The sequence below is a fragment of the Grampus griseus genome (genome assembly GCF_964374135.1).
Source record: "Grampus griseus genome assembly, chromosome: 12".
In the NCBI taxonomy this organism is placed as follows: Eukaryota; Metazoa; Chordata; class Mammalia; order Artiodactyla; family Delphinidae; genus Grampus; species Grampus griseus.
Window position 1 is genome coordinate 75,733,541 of NC_139006.1, and position 19,881 is coordinate 75,753,421.

At 34.8% G+C, this 19,881-nt stretch overlaps 1 protein-coding gene across 4 annotated transcripts in view; it reads left to right on the forward strand.

Moving 5' to 3' along the window:
• Positions 1 to 19,881, forward strand: part of RELCH (RAB11 binding and LisH domain, coiled-coil and HEAT repeat containing) — a 121,942-nt gene that overhangs the window by 39,523 nt on the left and 62,538 nt on the right. For 2 of the 4 annotated variants that reach the window (XM_082667671.1, XM_082667672.1), the window contains exons 6-11: positions 1,233 to 1,436; positions 1,542 to 1,633; positions 2,244 to 2,537; positions 5,219 to 5,294; positions 7,509 to 7,604; positions 7,753 to 7,776. In XM_082667671.1, the coding sequence (XP_082523797.1) occupies positions 1,233 to 1,436; positions 1,542 to 1,633; positions 2,244 to 2,537; positions 5,219 to 5,294; positions 7,509 to 7,604; positions 7,753 to 7,776 (786 nt within the window). The remainder of the gene's footprint in view (positions 1 to 1,232; positions 1,437 to 1,541; positions 1,634 to 2,243; positions 2,538 to 5,218; positions 5,295 to 7,508; positions 7,605 to 7,752; positions 7,777 to 19,881) is intronic. The other 2 variants (XM_082667673.1, XM_082667674.1) reach the window with 1 other exon arrangement.

The following is a 19,881-nucleotide window of genomic DNA, read 5'->3' on the forward strand; positions in this document are numbered from 1 at the left end:
AAATGGGACCTAATGAAACTTCAAAGCTTTTGCACAGCAAAGGAAATTACAAACAAGACGAAAAGACAACTCTTAGAATGGGAGAAAATATTTGCAAACGAATCAATGGAGAAAGGATTAATTTCCAAATAATATAAACAGCTCATGGAGCTCAATATTAAAAAAACAACCCAATCCAAAAATGTGCAGAATACCTAAATAGACATTTCTCCAAAGGAGATATACAGATTGCCAACAAACACATGAAAGAATGCTCAACATTATTAATCATTAGAGAAATGCAAATCAAAACTACAATGAGATATCATCTCACACCAGTCAGAATGGCCATCATCAAAAAATCTAGAAACAATAAATGCTGGAGAGGGTGTGGAGAAAAGGGCACCCTCTTGCACTGTTGGTGGGAATGTAAATTGCTACAGCCACTATGGAGAACTGTATGGAGGTTCCTTAAGAAACTAAAAGTAGAACTACCATACAACCCAGCAATCCCACTACTGGGCATATACCCTGAGAAAACCATAATTCAAAAAGAGTCACGTACCACAGTGTTCATTGCAGCTCTATTTACAATAGCCAGGACATGGAGGCAACCTAAGTGTCCATCAACAGATGAATTGATAAAGAAAATGTGGCAGATATATACAGTGGAATATTATTCAGCCATAAGAAGAAACAAAATTGAGTTAGTTGTAGTGAGGTGGATGGACCTAGAGTCTGTCATACAGAGTGAGGTAAGTCAGAAAGAGAAAAACAAATACCGTATGCTAACACATATATATGGAATCTAAAAAAAAAAAAAAAAATTCATGAAGAATCCAGGGACAAGGCAGGAATAAAGACGCAGATGTACTAGAGCATGGACTTGAGGATCCGCGGAGGGGGTCGGGTAAGCTGGGACAAAGAGAGTGGCATGGACATATATACACTACCAAATGTAAAATAGATTGCTAGTGGGAAGCAGCTGCATAGCACAGGGAGATCAGCTCGGTGCTTTGTGACCACCTAGAGGGGTGGGATAGGGAGGGTGGGAGGGAGGGAGACACAAGAGGGAAGAGATATGGGGACATATGTATAGGTATAACTGATTCACTTTGTTATAAAGCAGAAACTGACACACCATTTTAAAGCAATTATACTCCAATAAAGTTGTTAAAAAAAGATAAATTTCAAAAATGCAAGATAAAACTGCCACATAGATATTTTTATATTATTATTTTTTTATCTTTTAGGATTTTGAACTATGGGATGATGTAGGATTAAACATTCCAAAACCTCCAGACTTATTGCAACTCTACCGAGATTTTGGAAATCATCAAGTGACTGGGAAAGATCTTGTGGATGTGGCCAGTGGTGTAGAAGAAGATGAATTAGAGGCTCTGACACCAATTTTAGTTAACCTTCCTCCAACCCTTGAAACTCCTGCTGCTGTAGAGGTGAGAGGTATTAACTAAGTAATCCAGTCCACAAAAAGTGTTTAAACTGCATAAAAGCATACTATGAGATCTTGAGTTTCTGTTTTTCTCCCATTTTGATTTTAGAACTCCTTGCTAGTAAAGAAATTAGAAGATAAAATTAGTTTATTAAATAGTGAGAAATGGTCTTTGATGGAACAAATCAGAAGACTTGAAAGGTTAGTACTTAATCATTATTTCCAAAAAACCTCTTAAAGTTTTTAAAGAAATTGACAGATTATATAAATATATAAGATAACATTTCAGTTGTAAGACATAATTTTTCATATCGTAATACTTCTGGAAAAAAGTCTTATAGTTGCTTATATACTTAAAGTGTCCTTTTTCCCCAAAAAAGTTGTCCCCGTAATAACCATGTAATTGCATATGTCTTGGAACCAAGAAATAAGATATTTTTTATTTTCTCCAAGTTGTATCAGTAGTAATAAAATAGCTTTTCACATTAGTGTTGTACATATTTCCCATTCGTTATTTCATTTAATTCTTAATTCTGTAGAATTTTCTCCATTTTGCAGATGAAGAATGTTAAGTGCTAATCCAAAGCATAGTTTATAAAACCATTTTTATGCTTTATAAGTGTTTGTAGCTGCACTTCTAGGTATATGAAGCATCAGTGTATATGGTGCAGAAGAGATTAATCAGTTGCCAAACCACTTTCTATTAATATGTTATACTTTTAAACCATTAAACCCATTATGAGGTTTATGCTATTGCCAAAGTTTTAAAAAAATACAGTTATTCTCTGATAATTTCTCTTCCTTTCTACAGTGAAATGGACTTCCTCAAAAATGAACACTTTGCCAGCCCTGTAGTTTGTGACTCTGTTCAGCCTTCTTTGGATCAGTCTCCCCACAAGGACTCTGAAGACAGTGGACAGAATTCAGTTATAAATAGTTCAGACATGGGAGAAAACAAGGATATCCATCTTTCAAAATCAGATGAAATTGATTCCACTATTCCTAAAGAGAATTTCCCACGTTCTTTCCCCAGGAGAGAAAGAGAAGGAATGCCATCTTCTTCTCCATCAAATAAAAGCACAGTCCATTTTGATAAACCCAATAGGTTAGTATGCATCCTGTGTTTTGAAAGGCATCTTTCAGCTATTTAGAACATTGTCAAAATAGAAGAGTTTCAGTTCTTATTTTGCAGATCAGATGTATGAATTTTTATGTTTGGCATGAACTTAACACATAGCAAAGTCCATGTCACCAAAAAAAAAAAAAAAAAAAAAAAAAACACAAGTAATTACTAAGTTAAATTGTATTAACAAGGAATAGACCATAAAGGAGATAGGTCCTATCTTAGCCGAGTACTTAAACCCATAAGTAATATGTATGTTTTATGTGCTGTATTTTACCCAGTGCTTTTTACCTTTTCTGTATTCTACAGTCATTATCAGACTCAGGAGAAGGTTTTGGTACTGAATAGTTGCCTGTACTAAAGAGGGGATTAGCTATTAATCTTAGGCCTTTTTCCTGTGTCTGCTTCCATTACTAATATTGTATCATTAATATTCTCTTAATTCATTTAGTTTTTATTGGATTGCAGTGATTGAACTCAGATGACAAAAGCATGGTCCCTTGCCCGTCATGATTATGTTTTCTAGTAGAGGAGACAAAATGTGTTTAAAATTATTTACATTTTAATGTGAAAAATGTTAAGAAAGGAACATTTACTGAGTTCTTTTTTATATGTCAGGCACAGTTCTACACGCTTTATGTATACTAACTTAGTTAATCCTCACAAATTACCCTATGGTACGTTCTGAGCCACAAAGCCATGCTTCCTCCTCCTCCTATTAAATGGAGGAATATTATACCAAGTGTTGGGATGTAATAGGAAAGCATGACTAATTTGTTTTAGACTTAAAGGTACTCATTATTAGTGAGAAGTATTTGATTTTTTTTTTCCCAAGCAAATCTTTCCACTCATGTGCCACAACTTTCTGTGTACCTGCTTAAGTGTGTGTGTGTGTGTGTGTGTGTGTGTGTATTTTTAGGTATTATGGGGGTTGAAATAGACACAGCCCAATCCTCAAAGTGCATTTAATTAAATATGGTTAAGATACAGTTATAAAAATGATATTCAATAACAGTGGCATTCGTAATAGTTCTTACTGTTTAGGAGTACTTCCATATATCTCCTTTGATACACCAAAGCCACTCTCTGGAGAAAGATGACTGTTAAATTTCTTCAACTAATTTTTTTAGCTCTTAACTATATGTCAGGCAGTCTTAACGAGGAGTATAATGGTAACCAAACATATGGTCATCCCTTCAGTTACAAACCTTACAGTATGAAAGAGGCCGACAGATAATTATTATAAGTACGAAGAGTAGTAATATAAGAGAAGTTCACCTTGCTTTGGGAACACACAATCAGGGCACCTAACCTAGGCATCAGAGCAGGAAAGATTTCAGGGAAGAAGTATTATCTAACTTTAGACCTGATGACTAAGTAGTAGTTAACCAGACAAAGAAATAAGACGAAGTCTTCCCACTAAGAGAGAACAGCATGTGCAGGGAGAACACTGTGCACTTTGCGAGCTAAGAAGAATTTATTAAGGTTGAAGCAAAGAATGCAAGTGAGAAGAATGACAGATGAAGTTGGAGAATTAAGCAAAGACTAAGTCATATAAGTCGTGTTAACTCATTTTAGAGAGTTGGGACGTGATGGCATCTAAGTTTTAGAAAGAGTCCTCTAGGGTAGAGGTAATTGGAGGGTAGCAAGACTGGAAGAAAGGAGACTAGTAGGATATCTGTTGGAAGAATCCAAGTAAGAAATGATTGAATTTCCTGTATTAGAAAGAAGTGGATAGATTTACAAGATAGTTAGAAAGTAAAAGATTGATTGGATTAGGAGATTAAAAGAAAGGGAAGGATAAAGGCTTTCTGGCATAGGCAATTGGATGCATTATAGCTCTCTCCACTGAAAGAATATGGGAGGGGAAACATAACAAGCAAATAGGCTTAAGCTTTGGCACAGTAACTCCACAATGAGATGTTACTGGGGGCCACTTTGTGATGTATACTAAATAACCTCTATTATGTAATTTTGGTGTTAGCCCTTTTCTTTGTAGATAGAGCACATAAAGTACAACTCATAGTTACAATATTATGAATACTATTATGTAGAGACCAGTGTTGTTTTAAAATATAAATGTTTTAACCTTTTTTATTAAACATAAATAGGCTAATATTTTCAATTACAAAAATACTTCCTTTGAGATATATCATGAATGTTGAACAAGCCTCTCCTTCATATATCTTTAATTTTTAATTCTTTTACGTGGGTTTCTAACATTAAGGATTATCATTATCATTATATAGATCTGTAAAACTTCTCAGCAACATACCAGGTCAACCTTTGTCTCCACTGTTTACCTTTCTGGGATCATAGAGAATTAGGGAAGAAAAAAAAATCCTCATTTCATGTTTTACAAACACTTTCTGTGGTCATTGACCTGCCATACCACTTCAGGTTTAATCCACTAACATTTATAAGTCATTCATTCCCATAACATCAAGCTCTTTTAAGATCAGCATCTATTGCTGATTTCTTTTCCCCAGTATAATTTTCCACTGAAGTGACCTTTAAGTCTTTTGTGGCTGAGATATTCAGTTAACATTTGTGGGTTAGGGTTCATGCAAGGATGGGAATTATAACCTGCAACTTACTTTCTCCTTAAATGCCAGTGGTAACTATTTGGTATTGTCCCATTTTCATTCAATATTTTCTTCTAGGAAGTTGTCTCCTGCTTTCCATCAAGCACTACTCTCTTTCTGTCGAATGTCAGCAGATAGTCGTTTAGGATCAGAGGTAAATTATACCAGATTCTTTCAAACTTTCTTAAAACATTCAGTTTTTCTTTTTAGCATCTTACCCAAAAATAATTGTGATAAGACTCTATTTCAAGTACAAATCTAGTATTTAAAATAATGCTCTAAGAAATAGTTCCTAAAATTTTAACTTTTAAGGAAAGTAGTTGATTATTTTTGTCTTTAGGTTAAAGCTTTGTTTAGTATTAGAGTGGCCTTTTACAGTCTAGTTTTAATTTGTTATGTCTACTGACATATGGTTATATGCCTCTCTATGATATAATTCAGAAAACCAAATCAAGTGTACATATTGTTTATAATTTCAGTTATTTTTAGATTACTTTTAATTTCATTTGGATTGTCTTTTTTCCCCCCCACCTTCATGCTTTATAGTCTAATAAGTTTGAACAAATATTTGTGATTCCAGAAATAACTGATAAGGTCCTGCTTCAGGGTCAGGGTGAGGGTATTATTTCAGCAGTTAACATGAAATTACATTAAAAAATACCTAACACACACTAAGCATTATGTTACATGTCATCTCATTTAATCTGCATTTTAATTTGCAAACTTACAAAGTAGGTAATATTAGTCTAATTTTCCAGATAAGGAAATTTTAGACAAGTCCCATAAATTTCCCAGTGTTAGACAGCTACCCAGGTCTATATGATTGTAAAGCCTAATTGCTAAGTATTTGCATTGGTATCAGGAGCTGAACAACCTACCTCTGCAAAGTGAATCTAAACTTAGGTTATTTAGTTGAATAAATCAAAAGTATTATTTCCTTTTGATGCTGACCAAAAGCTGTAAACTCAAATGTCTACAAAGAAACCAGGCAGGTCTCATAATATGATGAAGCAAGAGGGTAATAATAAGGAGTGGTGGGTACTGTAGTAAATTCGAACTTACATCCTTTGCCTAAATCTTCCAGGTGATTGCTTCTGTGTGTGTGTGAGGGCCCAAGGATAGTGCCATTGCTAGACTATATATCACCTTTGTGCAAATTAAAATGATACTCCTTACTTTTGGTGGATAAATACCTGGCGTGGCAGATGAGTGCCTGTTGGATGTCAGCCCCACTTACCATTTAGGCTGATTCTCTGTGCAAGGCATAGCTGATAACAGTCTTTTTCAAGAGAAGCTGGGCATCTGGATTTTTTTTTTTTTTTGGTTGTCTGTAATTTTCTTTTTTTTTTTTTAACATCTTTATCGGAGTATAATTGCTTTACAATGGTGTGTTAGTTTCTGCTTTATAACAAAGTGAATCAGCTATACATATATATCCCCATATCTCCTCCCTCTTGCGTCTCCCTCCCACCCTCCCTATCCCACCCCTCTAGGTGGTCACAAAGCACGGAGCTGATCTCCCTGTGCTATGCAGCTGCTTCCCACTAGCTATCTATTTTACATTTGATAGTGTATATATGTCCGTGCCACTCTCTCTCCCACTTCGTCCCAGCTTACCCTTCCCCCTCCCTGTGTCCTCAAGTCCATTCTCTACATCTGTGTCTTTATTTCTGTCCTACCCCTAGGTTCGGATTGATTGTCTTTGATTTCAGAGTTTATTAGCTCTCAGATTTGTTTTCCTCAAGTCCTTTATAATTGTTGTTGCAGGCTTATCTTCAGAGGGTTTTTTTCTTTTTTTCTCCTATCTTTATACTCACTCCTCCCTTTCTAGCTGTTTTATGGTTGATTCCACTTCACCTCTTTTGGGCTTCTGTCCCACAATGTCATTAAGAATATGAAAGAGCTAGAGGATGGTTTGGATGCAATCTGGCAATCCTCATTGTAAGACTGGGTCAGCCCCCTTGGACTTCCTTGCATGCAGCTTCATTATACAAACTACTCTCACCTTAGGCAAAGCCTGTAGCTTTGTGGGCACCTTTTCCCCAAGAACAAAATTAAAAACCATTGAAGCTGCCCCAGTCCTGTGTTATCCCTGTTTGTTCCCAGAACTGAAGCCTTGTAAGCCTCCCTGTCTTCACCCTTGCTTCTTAACAGTGTTTTAAATCCATTTCTGGTATATAAAAATGTTTATCCCGTTAGGGATTACAGTTGTTCTTATTGTTGTTTTTATCATCATCACCATAAATTGTAATTTTGGATGTGTGTTTGGAACAGAGGTGACAGGGTCCAAAACATAGACTTTAAGTACAATACCATCATGCACAGAAGTTCTCCAGTGTCATCATTGATTAACTCTTTGGTTTTCTAGGTGTCTCGGATTGCAGACAGTGAGAAAAGTGTTATGTTAATGCTGGGGCGCTGCCTGCCACACATTGTTCCTAATGTGCTGTTGGCAAAGAGAGAGGTGAGACACATAAAAGTATTTTCATTCCCCAGATCTCATCATGTGTCCATTTTTTGTCATTTTGAAGTTTAGTGTTATATTTTTATTTTGTTAAAGTCTATTACTTGCAATCATATTCTTACTTTTGTGCATGCATCTCTGCTCCTAGAGAATGGTTTTACACCTCTGTCAGGTGAGTTCAGTAAAACTGCATGGTATTCATGTTTTCCAATTTTGCTTAAAGCATCATTAGCTTTTGCAGCACTAACTATTACTGTAGGTCCATTTATGTGCCATGAACACTGTCTGTTTTTTACATTACCAGTTAACTAATTTATTTTATCTCTGCTCTTGATATGATATGCGTGATTTGTCTTCAGAAATAGACATGCTTTGTATTGAACATTCACAGGGACTAATAATGTAACTTTTCTTAAACGTAGTTACTTATTATTAATGTTAGTTTTATTGTATTTGTTTGGCAGTAATTACACTTGTCTTAGGATGATAGGATAGTTATAATATTGTCTACAATAACTTTTGAAAGTACCTTTTTTGTTTTTCTTGTAGCTCACCTGTTATTGACAGATGCTTTAAATGTCCAAAATAGAGTAGCAAATTTATTTTAGTACACATTGCCTATGTTATAAGCCATAAATACTGTAGAAAGTTATTTTTAGAGTTATATTTAGCCAATAAAAGATTAATAAAAAGTTATCTGTAATCTCATTTAAATGACAGTGAATGATTTATTTGCAAACAAGCTTAATTATTTGAATTATTCAATTTATGAAATCAATTTTCAGTTCAGAAATTTTCTTTTAATGGGTTAAGAATATTTTAGAATGTGTCATAAAAGTTTCTTTTGTTATCCTCTTAATATTTACCACCGGTTTTAATCATAATTCACGGGACCTACAGTATGATAGGTACACAATGCATTGGCAAAACCCATGTAGAGCTTATCCTTAATTATCTGTTTAGCACAAGAAATTTGTACTGATCCTCAAGAAAATGTATGTGTAGAGCTTAAAAATTTTTTATACCTATAGGTATTTTTAACTTAAAAAAGATAAACATGACTGTTTTCTTGCTGATGGTTTTATTTTACCTAATATTTAAAAATAGCTCTGAGACATTAATAAGTATGGAAATTTTTCTATGTCTTGAAGGATCAGTGTCCAATTTCAGATTGTTTTGCAGTTCTGCCTGGCAGAATGGTGTTTGAGCTTCTTTTCCTTTTTCAGCTTGTAACATAATCCATTGCAGTGCATTAATGTTTGCATCCCTTTTACTATGTTTCCTTAATATAATCTTTAAAATATCACAGAAACCTAATTGTTATGAGATGTAGTTTAAGCTTTTTTATTTGAATTTTCCCTTTTTTAATCATAAAAAACTACCACTATAATCTGATTGTACTGCATGAAGTATTTATAAATTTGCATCATCAGTAATCAGTTATATATATATAAATATATATGTAAACATATTTATATATACACATATATTTTATTTGTGGTATGATGTTTACTTTTTGGCTGATTTTAAGGTTTTTATATTTAAAAATATTTATATACTTATAATTTCATGAAGAATTGATCATTTATCTTTGTTTACTTAATTATTTGTACTTTATTCTGTTTTACCAGAAGATTTACCATTTATTATATACCAAAGTTGTATTCCCTCAAAACTAAATTGGTAAATAATGAAGTATACCTTGCCTTTCTTTGAAACTAATCCCAGGGCATAAAAGGTCAAAACTTTTATTTCATTTTATCCTTTGATATTGGATTACATGTATTTAATATTTTACCCTAGTTCCTTATATCTATATTTTTAAAAAGGTCTCATGATTGAAGGATTAATATTTTTATTTTTTCTTATTTCTCATTTTATGTGTTCTCTTATCAGTATAAACCTTTTTATTGATATGTAAATACAATTTAAATGTCCCTTAGTAAACTGATTGATCATAGCAATATCCTAGGTAATTAAAAAAATAAAACATTAAAAACAGGTTTTAAGGTTTGAATAAATAATACATTCACATGGTTTAACATCTTTTAAATATAAAAAGATGTACAACAAAAACTTGTCTTCCCTTGTCCCTGAGCCACCATCCTACATGCAATAAATTTTATTAGCTTCTAGTGTATTCTTTCAAGTTCTTTGCCCATTTTTTAAGTGGATTGTTTGCCTTTAAATTGTAAGAGTTCTTACAATTCTGGATATTAAACCCTTACCTCATACATGATTTGCAAATATTTTCTCCCATCCTATAGATTTTCTTTTCACATTGTTGATAATGTCCTTAGATGAACAAATATTTTTCATTTTTATGAAATTGATCTATTTTTTTCTTTTGTTGCTTGAGTTTTTGATATCAATCTAAGAATCCATTACCAAATCTGAAGTCAGAAAGATTTATTCCTGTGTTTTCTTCTAATAGTGTTATACCTTTAGCTCTTATATTTAGGTCATTGATCCATTTGGAGTTTTTTTTTTTTTTTTAATATATGGAGTGAGGCAGGAGTCCAAAACTTTATTCTTTTCATTTAGTTATCCAGATATCCCAGCACCATTTGTTGAACAGAAAGTTGTTTCCCTAATGAATGGTCATGGCACCTTTGCCATATCAGTTCAATGTCGATGTTTGCATTCATTTCTATACTTTCAGTTCTGTACCATTGGTCTTTGTGTTTATCTTTATGCCCGTTCCACTCTATTTTGATTACTGTAGCTTTATAGTAAGTTTTGAAATTGGGAAGAATGAGTCCTCCAGCTTTGTTTTCTTTTTCAATATCGTTTAGCCATTTAGGGCCCCTTTCAGTTCCATATGAATTTGATGCTCAGTTTTGATTTCTGCCATAAAGGTCATTTGAATTTTGAAAGGGATTGCACTGAATCTGTAGATCACTTTGGGGAATATTGACATTCAAACATTAAGTCTTGCCATTTATGAACTTGAGATTCTTTACAGTTATTTATGTCTTTCAGCAATGTTTTGTAGTTTTTCACTTCCATGTTAAAATTTATTTCTCAGTATTTTATTCTCATGGATGCTGTTGTAAATGAAATTGTTTCCTTAATTTCTTTTCAGGTTGTTCATTGCTGATATATAGAAACAGAACTGACATTTGTATGTTGATCTTGTAACTTGAAACTTTGCTGAATTTGTTTATTAGCTCTAGTAGTTTTTTGTGGATTCTATGAGATTTATATAGAATCATGTTATCTGCAAACAGAGATATTTTGCTTCTTTCGTTCCAATTTGGATAGCTTTTATTTCTTCCTCTTACTTAATTACTTGGGTTAGGACTGCCAATACAGTTTTTTTTTTTTAACATCTTTATTGGCGTATAATTGCTTTACAATGGTGTGTCAGTGTCTGCTTTATAACAAAGTGACCAAGTTATACCTATACATATGTCCCCATATCTCTTCCCTCTTGCTTCTCCCTCCCTCCCTCCCACCCTCCCTATCACATCCCTCTAGGTGGTCACAAAGTACCGAGCTGATCTCCCTGTGCTATGTGGCTGCTTCCCACTAGCTATCTATTTTACGTTTGGTAGTGTATATATGTCCATGCCACTCTCTCACTTTGTCACAGCTTACCCTTCCCCCTCCCCATATCCTCAAGTCCATTCTCTAGTAGGTCTGTGTCTTTATTCCCGCCTTGCCCCTAGGTTCTTCATGACCTTTTTTTTTTTTTCTGTAGATTCCATATATATGTGTTAGCATACGGTATTTGCTTTTCTCTTTCTGACTTACTTCACTCTGTATGAGAGACTCTGGGTCCATCCACCTCACTACAAATAACTCAATTTCGTTTCTTTTTATGGCTGAGTAATATTCCATTGTATATATGTGCCACATCTTCTTTATCCATTCATCCAATGATGGACACTTAGGTTGTTTCCATCACCGGGCTATTGTAAATAGAGCTGCAATGAATATTGTGGTACATGACTCTTTATGAATTATGGTATTCTCAGGGTATATGCCCAGTAGTGGGATTGCTGGGTCGTATGGTAGTTCTATTTTTAGTTTTTTAATAGTGGCTGTATCAATTTACATTCCCACCAACAGTGCAAGAGGGTTTCCTTTTCTCCACACCCTCTCCAGCATTTATTGTTTGTAGATTTTTTGATGATGGCCATTCTGACTGGTGTGAGATGATATCTCATTGTAGTTTTGATTTGCATTTGTCTAATGATTAATGATGTTGAGCATTCTTTCATGTATTTGTTGGCAATCTGTATATCTTCTTTGGATAAATGTCTGTTTAGGTCTTCTGCCCATTTTTGGATTGGGTTGTTTGTATTTTTGATATTGAGCTGCATGAGCTGTTTGTAAATTTTGGAGATTAATCCTTTGTCAGTTGCTTCATTTGCAGATATTTTCTCCCATTCTGAGGGTTATCTTTTCATCTTGTTTATGGTTTCCTTTGCTGTGCAAAAGCTTTTAAGTTTCATTAGGTCCCATTTGTTTATTTTTGTTTTTATTTCCATTTCTCTAGGAGGTGAGTCAAAAAGGATCTTTCTGTGATTGATGTCATTGAGTGTTCTGCCTATGTTTTCCTCTAAGAGTTTGACAGTGTCTGGCATTACATTTAGGTCTTTAATCCATTTTGAGTTTATTTATGTGTATGGTGTTAGGGAGTGTTCTAATTTCATACTTTTACATGTACCTGTCCAGTTTTCCCAGCACCACTTATTGAAGAGGCTGTCTTTTCTCCATTGTATATTCTTGCCTCCTTTATCAAAGATAAGGGGACCATAGGTACATGGGTTTATCTCTGGGCTTTCTATCCTGTTCCATTGATCTATATTTCTGTTTTTGTGCCAGTACCATACTTTCTTGATTACTGTAGCTTTGTAGTATAGTCTGAAGTCAGGGAGCCTGATTCCTCCAGCTCCGTTTTTCTTTCTCAAGGTTACTTTGGCTCTTCGGGGTCTTTTGTGTTTCCATACAAATTGTGAAATTTTTTGTTCTAGTTCTGTGAAAAATGCCACTGGTAGTCTGATAGGGATTGCATTGAATCTGTAGATTGCTTTGGGTATTAGAGTCATTTTCACAATGTTGATTCTTCCAATCCAAGAACATGGTATATGTCTCCACCTATTTGTATCATCTTTAATTTCTTTCATCAGTGTCTTATAATTTTCTGCATACAGGTCTTTTGTCTCCTTAGGTAGGTTTATTCCTAGACACTTTATTCTTTTTACTGCAGTGGTAAATGGGAGTGTTTTCTTAATTTCACTTTCAGATTTTTCGTCATTAGTGTATGGGAATGCGAGAGATTTCTGTGCATTAATTTTGTATCCTGCTACTTTACCAAATTCATTGATTAGTTCTAGTAGTTTTCTGGTAGCATCTTTAGGATTCTCTATGTATAGTATCATGTCATCTGCAAACAGTGACAGCTTTACTTCTTCTTTTCCAACTTGGATTCCTTTTATTTCCTTTTCTTCTCTGATTGCTGTGGCTAAAACTGCCAAAGCTGTGTTGAATAAGAGTGGTGAGAGTGGGCAACCTTGTCTTGTTCCTGATCTTAATGGAAAGGGTTTCAGTTTTTCACCATTGAGGATGATGTTGGCTGTGGGTTTGTCATATATGGCCTTTATTATGTTCAGGTAAGTTCTCTCTGTGCCTACTTTCTGGAGAGTTTTTATCATAAATGGGTGTTGAATTTTGTCGAAAGCTTTTTCTGCATCTATTGAGATGATCATATGGTTTTTCTCCTTCAATTTGTTAATATGGTGTATCACATTGATTGATTTGCATATATTGAAGAATCCTTGCATATCTGGGATAAACCCCACTCGATCATGGTGTATGATCCTTTTAATGTGCTGCTGGATTCTGTTTGCTAGTATTTTGTTGAGAATATTTGCATCTGTGTTCATCAGTGATATTGGCCTGTAGTTTTCTTTCTTTGGGACATCTTTGTCTGGTGTTGGTATCAGGGTGATAGTGGCCTAATAGAATGAATTTGGGAGTGTTCCTCCATCTGCTATATTTTGGAAGAGTTTGAGAAGGATAGGTGTTAGCTCTTCTCTAAATATTTGATAGAATTCGCCTGTGAAGCCATCTGGTCCTGGGCTTTTGTTTGTTGGAAGATTTTTAATCACGGTTTCAATTTCAGTGCTTCTGATTGGTCTGTTCATATTTTCTATGTCTTCCTGGTTCAGTCTTGGAAGGTTGTACATTTCTAAGAATTTGTTCTTTTCTTCCAGGTTGTCCATTTTATTGGCATATAGTTGCTTGTTGTAATCTCTCATGATTCTTTGTATTTCTTCAGTGTCAGTTGTTCCTTCTCCTTTTTCATTTCTAATTCTATTGATTTGAGTAGTCTCCCTTTTTTTCTTGATGAGTCTGACTAATGGTTTATGAATTTTGTTTATCTTCCCAAAGAACCAGCTTTTAGTTTTATTGATCTTTGCTATGGTTTCCTTCATTATTTTTTCATTTATTTCTGATCTGATCTTTATGATTTCTTTCCTTCTGCTAACTTTGTGGTTTTTTTGTTCTTCTTTCTCTAATTGCTTTAGGTGTAAGGTTAGGTTGTTTACTTGAGATGTTTTTTGTTTTTAAGGAAGGATTGTATTGCTATAAACTTCCCTCTTAAAACTGCTTTTGCTGCATCCCATAGGTTTTGGGTCGCTGTGTTTTCATTGTCATTTGTTTCTAGGTATTTTTTGATTTCCTCTTTGATTTCTTCAGTGATCTGTTGAATATTAAGTAGTGTATTGTTTAGCCTCCATGTGTTTGTATTTTTTAACAGTTATTTTCCTGTAATTGATATCTAGTCTCATAGCGTTGTGCTCGCAAAAGATACTTGATACGATTTCAATTTTCTTAAATTTACCAAGGATTGATTTGTGACCCAAGATATGATCTATCTTGGAGAATGTTCCATGAGCACTTGAGAAGAATGTGTATTCTTCTGTTTTGGGGTGGAATGTCCTATATGTATCAATTAAGTCCATCTTGTTTAATGTATCATTTAAAGCTTATGTTTCCTTATTTATTTTCATTTTGGATGATCTGACCATTGGTGAAAGTGGGGTGTTAAAGTCCGCTACTATGATTGTGTTACTGTCAATTTCCCCTTTTATGGCTGTTAGTATTTGCCTTATGTATTGAGGTGCTCCTATGTTGGGTGCATAAATATTTATAATTGTTATGTCTTCTTCTTGGGTCGATCCCTTGATCATTATGTACTGTCCTTCTTTGTCTCTTGTAATAGTCTTTATTTTAAAAGTCTGTTTTGTCTGATATGAGAATTGTTACTACAGCTTCTTTTGATTTCCATTTGCATGGAATATCTTTTTCCATCCCCTCACTTTCAGTCTGAATGTGTCCCTAGGTCTGAAGTGGGTCTCTTGTAGACAACATATATACGGGTCTTGTTTTTGTATCCTTTCAGCCAGTCTGTGGATTTTGGTTGAAGCATTTAATCCATTTACATTTAAGGTAATTATTGATATGTATGTTCCTAATACCATTTTCTTAATTGTTTTGGGTTTGTTATTGTAGGTCTTTTCCTTTTCTTGTTTTTCCTGCCTAGAGAAGTTGCTTTAGCATTTGTTGTAAAGCTGGTTTGGTGGTGCTGAATTCTCTTATCTTATGCTTGTCTGTAAAGGTTTTAATTTCTCTGTCAAATCTGAATGAGATCCTTGCTGGGTAGAGTAATGGTGGTTGTAGGTTTTTCTCCTTCATCATTTTAAATATGTTATGTCATTCCCTTCTGGCTTGCAGAGTTTCTGCTTAAAGATCAGCAGTTAACCTTATGGGGATTCCCTTGTGTGTTGTTTGTTGTTTTTCCCTTGCTGCTTTTAATATTTTTTCTTTGTATTTAATTTTTGATAGTTTGATTAATATGTGTCTTTGTGTGTTTCTCCTTGGATTTATCCTGTATGGGACTCTCTGTGTTTCCTGGACTTGATTAACTATTTCCTTTCCCATATTAGGGAAGTTTTCAACTATAATCTCTTCAAATATTTTCTCAGTCCCTTTCTTTTTCTCTTCTTCTTCTGGGACCCCTATGATTTGAATGTTGGTGTGTTTAATGTTGTCCCAGAGGTCTCTGACACTGTCCTCAATTCTTTTCATTCTTTTTTCTTTATTCTGCTCTGCAGTAGTTATTTCCACTACTTTATCTTCCATGTCACTTACCCATTCTTCTGTCTCAGTTATTCTGCTATTGATCCCTTCTAAAGAATTTTTAATTTCATTTATTGTGTTGTTCCTCACTGTTTGTTTGCTCTTTAGTTCTTCTAGGTCCTTGTTAAATGTTCCTTGAATTTTTCCATTCTATTTCCAAGATTTTGGATCATCTTTACTATCATTATTCTGAATTCTCTTTCAGGTTGACTGCCTGTTTCCTCTTCATTTGTTAGGTCTGGTGGGTTTTTGCCTTGCTCTTGCATCTGCTGTGTGTTTCTCTGTCTTCTCATTTTGCTTAACTTACTCTTTTTGGGGTCTCCTTTTTGCAGGCTGCAGGTTCGTAGTTCCCATTGTTTTTGGTGTCTGTCCCCAATGGCTAAGGTTGGTTCAGTGGGTTGTGTAGGCTTCCTGGTGCAGGGGAGTAGTGCCTGTGTTCTGGTGGATAAGGCTGGATCTTGTCTTTCTGGTGGGAAGGTCCACGTCTGGTGGTGTGTTTTGGGGTGTCTGTGGACATATTATGATTTTAGGCAGCCTCTCTGCTAATGGGTGTGGTTGTGTTCCTGTCTTGCTAGTTGTTTGGCATAGGATGTCCAGCACTGTTGCTTGCTGGTCGTTGAGTGAAGCTGGGTCTTGGCGTTGAGATGGCGATCTCTTGGAGATTTTCGCCATTTGTTATTAAGTGGAGCTGGTATGTCTCTTGTGGACCAGTATCCTGAACTTGGCTGTCCCACCTCAGAGGCACAGCCCTGACGCCTGGCTGGAGCACCAAGAGCCTTTCATCCACACAGCTGCTAGTGTTGGAGGGTCTCCTGCAGAGGTGGGGGGTGGCTGTGGCTCACCGTGGGGACAAGGACCCTGGCAGCAGAAGTTCTGGGAAGTACTCCTTGGCATGAGCCCTCCCAGAGTCCTCTCGTGCCGCCTCAGTCTCGAAGCTCCCGCCCCTGCTCCTCAGGCCCGGTCCCCCTAATAATTCTTTAAATGTGTTTTAGAATTCATCAATTTGATCCTAGAATGTTTCTTTGGGGGAGGGTTTTTATTACTTGTTCAGTCTATTAGCTTGTTATTGGTCTATTGTGATTTTCTATCTCTCTTGACTCAGTTTTGGTAATTTATGTGATTCTAGGAATTAGTTCATTTCTTGATTATCTAGTTTGTTGGTGAAGCATCATTTATGGTATTCACTTATAATCCTTTTATTTTTTGTAAGGTTGCTACTAATGTCCTCTCCTTTATTTCTGATTCTAGTTATTTGCATCTTCTCTCTTTTTCTCTTAGTCAGTCTAGCTAAAGGATTGTCAATTGTGTTGATCTTTTCAAAGAACCAACTTCTGATTTTGCTGATTCTCTTGTTTTCCTTGTGTATATTTCATTTATCTCTGCTCCAATCTTTATTATTTTCTTCTTTCAGCCGGCCCATAGTTTAGTTTGCTCTTTGTTGCAAGGTTGTTGACTTGGGATCTTGCTTTTTTAATGTAGGCAATTACAACTATAAATTTCCCTGTGTCCTGTTTATGCTACAGTTCACACATTTTGGTATGTTCTGTTTCTCTTTTTCATTTGTCTCAAAGTATTTTAATTTCCTTAGTTATTTCTTTGACCCATTTGTTGTTTAAGAATGTGTTGTTTAACATCAACATATTACTGAATATTCCAGTTTCCCTTCAGTTATTGATTTTTAATTTCCAGTGTGGCTGGAGAAGGTTCTTTGTGTGATTTTAATCTTTAAAAACTTACCGAGAATTGTCTGTAGCCTAACATATGTTCTCTCCTTGAGAATGTTCCATGTGCACCTGAAAATAATATATATTCTGCTGTTGTCATCTATAGTGGTCTATATATGTCTATTAGGTCTAATTGTTTTACATTGTTGAAGTCCTCTATTTCCTTACTGATCTTTCGTCTAGATATTCTGTCTATTATCGAAACTGGGGTATGGAAGTCTCCAACTATTATTGGAGCTGTATTGTATTCTTTCAGAGGTATTTTCTGCATGTATAAGCAAACTGAAATATATGATCTCTCCATGAATTATGCAAATGCTACCATACTCTATGCACTATTTTGCACTTTGCTTTTTTTCCATGTAACATATTTTTGTATCTTTCTATGTCAGTAGATAAAGAGCTTTCTCATTCTCAAGACTGCATAATATCTAGTCTTCTATAGTCTTTTAAATACGTTTTAAATTAGGTATTTCAAGCTTTATTGACTACACTGTCAGTAAGGAAGATATTTTACATCATGTGCCAGTATATAATTACACATGTAATTAAAAGAAAAGTGTTACAAATCAAGTCTTGCCTTTATTACAAAAAATTAGAAGATAGTATCAAACAGGATTTTATAAATATTTTAAAGCACTAAAGAATATACCTAAGTAAACAATAAAAAAGAAAAAAAAGCTCTTTGTGACCCACTCAGTTGACTTTATAACCCACTATTTTAAATGGAGTGACATAAAGGTTAATTAAAACTGTCTAATAAATTAAACTTTATGTTGTATAAAAGTGGAAAGTACAGTGACTATAGATATTAGTGTTATTTGTTTTTGTTTTTTAAAAGAAAAATCGCAACCTCACTTAACCTGCAGGGCACAATTATAGCATTTTCCAAATTCAACATACCGTATTTTCAAATTTAAGATACCATTGAGTGTAACAATTATGTACCTTTAAGAAATAAGAATTCCAATTAATTTATGATAAGCTGTCCATTGTAAGGTGCATCCCAATTTCAGAGATGATAAAAAGTGAAAAAAAAATTTTCTCCTATGTTCTGCGAAGTAGTGATAATCTCTCTCTCTCTCTTTTTTTTTTTTTTTTTTGCGGTACGCGGGCCTCTCACTGTTGTGGCCTCTCCCGTTGCGGAGCACAGGCTCCGGACGCGCAGGCTCAGTGGCCATGGCTCACGGGCCCAGCCGCTCCGCGGCATGTGGGATCCTCCCGGACACGGGCCCGAACCCATGTCCCCTGCATCGGCAGGTGGACTCTCAACCACTGCGCCACCAGGAAAGCCCGTGATAATCTCTTTTTACCAGCTTGTATTTTAAAAGACTTTTTTGCCTGTTCATTTTGGGAGAAAAAAATAAAATAATGAACTGATTTTCTATATAGTAGTTCACATTAATGGATTGGTTGAGGAACTTGTATCTTTCAAACCAAATTACAAAGTAAATATATTTGTCATTTGATATATGTATATAGTAAAATAGGCTAAAGAAGTTGATTTTTCACAATTTCTGCTTTAAATGCATTTGAAAGGGAAATTCTGTAATTTAAAATAAGATTTCTTAAAGAATTACTTCTAAAAGCATTTTAAAATAATACATCTAAATTTAATGTTCATTTTTATTCTATGGCAAGGAAATATATGTCATCAGCTAGCTAAATTAGAAAAGCAAAGGAGAAGCCTGGGCCTGGAATGGGGGTGCAGCAAGGTGAAATGGAAAATGAGTCCAAGCTTTCTTTGTAGGATGTTCCAAAATTAGATTGGGGATGGTTGCACAACTCTGAATATACTGGAAAAAACCACTGAATGTACACCTGAAATGGATGAGTTTCATGATATATAAAATATATATCATTAAAGCTATAAAAAGAAAAAAGATAAAGGAGAACACCAATTCCCTAAAAGACTTAAAAGTAGCTAGTTCCTCTAAAGACTTGCTCATCTTCTGAGAAACTAAACTTTGCTCTTTTACATTGCCATTCGTGGTTTACTCCATGGTAAATTTTTAACTTACATGTAATAATAGCCCCAGATAATTACAACTGTATGAGAGTAATATAGTAGTACAAGTAAAGTAGATAGTACAGTAAAGTACATAAGCTTGGTCCATCTTCTTACCCATGTAGACTGTGTGTGTGTGTGTGTGTGTGTGTGTGTGTGTGTGTGTGTGTATCTTGTAATTTTTGGAGTAAATCACATGCTCTTTAGCAGTATCAGAGTTTGAAAGTCACTTAAGTATTTCAGTTAGGCTTCCTAAAGGCTGAGCCCCAGGAATTATAGATATTAATAATTCTACAAATAGATATTTTAGCAGCCCTTGAAGTGTAAAACTTTTCCAGAGGTGAGTAATCTTTTCTTTTCCTTATGTGAGTCTTTGCAATGTTTGTTCTTT